Below are 5871 nucleotides of genomic sequence, written 5' to 3'. Positions count from 1 at the left end.
TATATATAAGACAAACTAAGCCCACCCCAGTTGTTTCAGTGCCAAGTTTCCTTGTCCCAGACAAGCCTTGCACTCACTGTTCTGGCAGACCGGACCAAACCATCCTTTCTGGCAGCTGGACAAGCACGTCCCGTCATCCTGACATTCAAACTCAAAGGAACATCGACACTTGTGTTCACACTTGAGTCCGAACCATCCAGAAGGGCAATTTCTCTCTGTGGTCAAATCCAGAAGAAAACAATAATAATTAATTTAACTGCTAAATTTACTTTGCGGACGCCATACTGAACGCATAAACAGAGAAATGTAAACAGCCTTAAAGGTAAATACATTTGTTTGTATGTTGTTATCAATATATCATGGAAAAAAATTGAAATTTTAAACACTTATTCGGAATATGCTCCCTTGATTTTGACATTTCAAAGAGCATCTTTAACAATGATATTCATCGCTTCGGTCTTTGTGAGTTTTGCATATTTTGAGGAGAGTCTCATAAATTAAAACAATTTTATGTGAATGACAGAACAAAAAGTTATTTTTTTGGGCTCTAAGTAAAATTTGTCATAATAGTTATGAACGAACCCTCTTTCCATGTAATTTACTGTTGTTTTTGGATGTGTCATTAATTTTAAACCCAACTAAAGGACGTATTAGACTTTGCATACATTCTGATATTTTCATTTTGAGCATACGTGTGGATTTTAATTAGCATTTTACTTTTGTAGTAATGGTTCTGAACGAACAACTAATTGTCCGTTTAATATATTTTGACGGCTTTTCAAAGTTAATAAGCTTTAAAAACATGTAAGCTGGTACATATTATGAGGAGAGTTTATTTAATAAAGCATTTTAAAGTGAAGAACAAATCAAAATGTATTAATTTTTAGGTCAAAACTGAAGTTTGTCATAATTGTTATGAACGAACCATTAAAGGTATTCTAAGGGTTTTTCCATTGAATAAACTTTAAATTCTTCCTATACGCATTTTTTAAGAGAGTCTCATAAATGAAAACCTTTTTATGTAAAACACAGAAAAATAAGCTAATTTTTTGGGCCCAAAGTAGAATTTGTCATAAAAGTTATGAACGAAACAGTGTGTCATAATGGTTATGAACGAACTTAAAATGTATTCATAACATGACCTAAGACCATCTTGCGTTGAAAAATAATTGTTAAGTGGTCTTTCATTTATCACTTTACTATACAATCGGACCATAGTGTTATTTTTATAGAACAATCTAGTCAATGGACCTTGACATAATTGATAGTTTTTTGGTCACTTACTGTTCGTTCATAATTATTATGACACAAAACAGCAATTTAATCAAAAGATAAAAAATGTTTTTATATTCTGTCAATTCTATGTATTTTTGGAAGTTGTTTGCTATGTCTCAAATATAACCTTAGCCTAGCTGAAAAAAGGAACATTTGATTATTCATATATTTGTGTCATCGTTGTTATGAATGAACTTTTTTGGGCCGAGTTCTAAATGCATACAGATCAATAAGGCAAGGCTTTTACTCGTACTCACTATCACTCATGTATGTAGAACAAAGTTTAATTCGTTCAATTGTTCCTCTCAAAATAATCCTCTTGATGGGTTTGGAGATATCCAGACAGTCAAAGTCCATGGTGTAAAATTTGCTGGACCCTTGCACGACTCGCCTCTTAACAAAGTTAGTGCAGGGAACAACTGAACCGTCTGTGTTCTCCCAGTCTATTGTTAGACTCTGGAGAGTGTCTGGGGATGATCAACAACACAGAAAAAGAATACTTGTATGTATATATATATATATATATATATATATATCTATATCTATATCTATATATATCTATATCTATATATATCAAGAGAAGCAATATGAAACTCTCAACGCAAGTGAAGGCAAGAAAGAAAAAAAAGACAGAAAGAAAGAAAGAAAGATAGAAAGAAGAAGAAGAAGAAGAAGAAGAAGAAGAAGAAGAAGAAGAAGAAGAAGAAGAAGAAGAAGAAGAAGAAGAAGAAGAAGAAGAAGAAGAAGAAGAAGAAGAAGAAGAAGAAGAAGAAGAAGAAGAAGAAGCAGAAGAAGAAGAAGAAGAAGAAGAAGAAGAAGAAGAAGAAGAAGAAGAAGAAGAAAAAGAAGAAGAAGAAAAAGAAGAAGAAGAACAACATATGGTCGCTTTTAAGCACAAGGCGGCTATCCCGAAAAATGCTGTTTTGAGAAAATCGAAGTTAAAGTTTATGCCCCCTTTTCAATTTCTTTAAAAATAAAACTAGGAGCGTTTTCTCTATAACCAAACAAATATACACATCGACAAAACCAAACTTCTCCTATAGGCAGGACAATGCCCACTTTCGGTATAGGTCAAGATTTCTGGAAACCCCCGAAATCTGGGTCAGCCCGCTTGTCCTTAAAATCGACCATATAGTACCCATAGCAGGTGAGGGGGTGGGGGCAGAAAGTGGAAATGAAAGCAGACAACAGAACATTGCTAGAGAACAGGAAAGGAGGTGAAAGGAGTGGGCTCTCATGGCCTAGAGGTTAAGGTGTTGGTCTCTCATTCAAAGGTCCCGGGTTCGAATCCGGGTAGCGAACGTCAAGACTAGTTTATCATTGTAATAATGGGCAGTTGCCGAGGGTAAAAAAAGACTGACGCATTTGTATCTGCGACGTTCAACGCCCGGATCGCTAGTGCGCCCCCCTCCCTCCCCGACACACACACACACACAGTCACATGTGTGCAGGCCGCCCATCCGACTCCGACACGCGCCAGAGTAGACACGTGCGCGAGCCAACAACGCATGTGTTGGTATGGAAAAAAAAAGGCCGCTGATTGGTCGCATGCAATCGGCTAAGTGAATAATGGTTCACGATGCAGTTTCAGTGGATGGTTTCCGGGAATAGATAAAGTTCGTTCTGGGAGAAAAATGAGCGAAGCCACGTCTGCGGGGCAGTTCACCCTGGAAGCGACCTCGTTGAATCCGAGCTCGCAGATTTAAGTGCTCGTTGAATCCGGGTTATTTTTAATGATTTTAAAGAAGAAAAAATACGGGGAATCTATCTCATCTCGTTGAATCCGAGTTCTCGTTGAATCCGAGCTCGTTAAATCCGAATTCCACTGTAGGTGGTGAATAAAACACCTAACAGAACCATGCGTGGCTTAACATTCAATAGGCAATAAAGATTAGAGCTATTCTGACGATATTACTTACAGTAATAAGATATTATTACTTACAGTAATAAGAGACAGGTTGGATGATAAATGTTTCTGAGGAAATCATTCAAAATAATATGTATTTGTACTGCAGACTTTTCCTTCCTTTGTAAGAAACAGAGAGTCATTAGAAGCCGCCTGCGCTTTGTGTGCAAAAGTTGAATTGGCACCGGGCAGAAGGGGGGGGGGGGCGACTTATTTAAACATTGCGAGCCGGCATGATAAACCAAGGTGAAGGAACCAGTCTCTTACCATCATCCATCAAACTTCTTCCATCTCAACCATCTAATTATAAGTATTCATATGACCTTAGAGCATGCATCAGAATACCATTGCGTTACAAACAAAATTCTGAGAACGTATTTAGCTTAACAATATTATTGTTTATATTACTGTTCTTTTATATCATGCATGTGAATGTGAGCATGTTTGTGAGTGCAAGCATACTGCGTGTGTGTGCATGTTTGTGTGTATGTGTGTGAGTGTGTGTGTGTGTGTGTGTGTGTGTGTGTGTGTGTGTGTGTGTGTGTGTGCGCGCGCGTTGAAACACCAAACCAGTGAACCAGGATCTTGACAATAGATGTACCTTATCGTATCTTGTCTTATCTTTTCTATCTTATCTGTAGTGCGATATCCGCGTGACGGAGATTTATCGCATTTTAGTTTACTCAATTAAGGTGGAAACATATGATTAAGTTATGACAAATTGATACAAACTGCTGTGCAAAGCATAGGTGACATTGATTCACATGTTGAAGAGATATTTGAGGATAATTTGCGGCATGAATCTTCGACCGCACTATAGTTTGGGTTTGCTCGAGACTGAATGAATCAGCAATCAATTGCTCGTCCACTAATCAGCAGACAAAAAGTGGCTGGCTCCTCCGGTCTTGTCCAGTGAAACAACCACCCCTGAATATAACGTCATTTGATCCAGCAGCATCTAGAAGCTGCCTTAAGCCAACATCGGTCTCTGAAAGATGCAGTCCCAACACATCAAACTAAGCTAATAGCACAGTGCTGGAAAGATAACAGCAACATCATTTAGCAGTAACAGTAGCATCAACAAGAATGACAGCAACAACAACAATAAGAGCAAGAACAACCACAACTACAACATAAAAAATAACAACAACAAGAGCAATATGCAAAATCACCACCAACAGCAGCAATCACAAAATCATTACCAAATAGCACCTGTATCTACAATGCAATCAGAAAAATCAAATCTTCATCTACTGTGACAAAGACTGTGTGCCATATTTTTTGTACCCGGAATAGGACATTGACCTAGTGACCCATTCCTGCGTAGTGTTCCAATAATGAATCCTGCCGTTTTACCTTTACTGTGAGAGCAATACAATACAATGTTGGGATAAAAATTTCCAGTTCTGAATAATAGTATATTATCATTATTGTACCTGCTTTGAAACGAACGATTCAGTTTTCCAGAGTTCTGCCCCCCCCTCCCTTTTTTTATACTAAGATGGCGGCCTCAAATGAAACACCCTGGCCAGCCCCAAAAAACCCAGCCTCATAAAAGTTATAATAATTTTTCGTAAAAATAAAATTTTGCTTCTCTTTATGATTATAGCGATAGAATATCTTCTATTTAAGGCGGTTAAAGTCTTGCTCATGGCTATTTATAAAAATGTCCGTATTTTTTTTATCTCTGAAAGTAAGATCCAATAGTGGAACGCTGTCCACGAGAGGGTGCGTGTTTTTTCCCGGGGTGAGATTTGACCTGTGTCTTGCTATGGCTGTTATTTTTAATACTATCTGGGTTTTCTATCTGTTGTAATGTAACTAAGACATGTGGATGGTTTTACGCTCGCTTTTCTGTAGTCTAATCATACATGAGCTTAAGAAATTGAATTTGGACCAGCTGTGTCTTGGACAACTACCACGCCTATTATAGTAGGCCTACTGAAAAGTTCAGGACCACCTTGATAGACAGTCCTAATTTTTTTTTAATATCCGAAAAAAAAGACAGCAAGGAATGTTTCAAAATGTTTTAATCTGAAAGTGTTAATAGGTTACCAAGGCGTACTGCAAAGCGTCCTACAGGACCAAAAGCCATCACGTGCAGCACGGAAATCCTCGGGGAATTTTAGCCAAACTTACTGTTTTTTTAATCGACTTGTGTGCGACGCCAAGGACTTTCCTCAGTTAAAATTTCTGGTGCACGTCATAAACGGACGTACGGTCAACGAACTGTGCTCACTTTGGTGGCAATATAAGCCACCGTTTGAGCAAAATCCAGTATCGCATCAACATACCATCAAGACGGAAGCTGAGAGACTTTGATCGTGCCAGAGCTATGTCATGGCTGGGGGATGGAGTTAGCGCCCGAGAAGTTGACAGAAGGCTCGCAGTGTCACACTCTGTCATTGTCCGCCTGAGGCAGCACCATCACGCCACTGGATCAGTCCAAAAACGCCCTCGTGCAGGTCGACCCAAGAATACAACTCAGAGTGTGCAAGTGGTCCCTTACGTTTGTTGAAGTCTGTAGCATATCTCTTTAGGCATTGTTTCTTTACAAGGAATGTGTTTTACAAGTTTTTGTTTAATCAGTTTCAAATGAAAGAACAAAATCATATTTTGAAGAAGAAGAAGAAGAAAAAGAAGAAGAAGAAGAAGAAGAAGAAGAAGAAGAAGAAGAAGAAGAAGAAGAA

General features: G+C 38.2%; 1 protein-coding gene across 1 annotated transcript in view; it reads right to left on the bottom strand.

Annotated features, from left to right (window-relative positions):
- LOC101864211 (multiple epidermal growth factor-like domains protein 11) overlaps nucleotides 1-5871 on the bottom strand; it is a gene marked incomplete at its 3' end in the record, with an annotated part of 36763 nt that overhangs the window by 17347 nt on the left and 13545 nt on the right. The window contains 2 exon segments of the mRNA XM_005093899.2: nucleotides 78-215; nucleotides 1533-1742. Of these exon segments, the coding sequence (XP_005093956.1) occupies nucleotides 78-215; nucleotides 1533-1742 (348 nt within the window).

The sequence above is a fragment of the Aplysia californica genome, unplaced genomic scaffold (genome assembly GCF_000002075.1).
Source record: "Aplysia californica isolate F4 #8 unplaced genomic scaffold, AplCal3.0 scaffold00072, whole genome shotgun sequence".
In the NCBI taxonomy this organism is placed as follows: Eukaryota; Metazoa; Mollusca; class Gastropoda; order Aplysiida; family Aplysiidae; genus Aplysia; species Aplysia californica.
The sequence above is the reverse complement of the archived record's forward strand: the minus strand, read 5'-3'. Positions and strand labels throughout refer to the sequence as shown.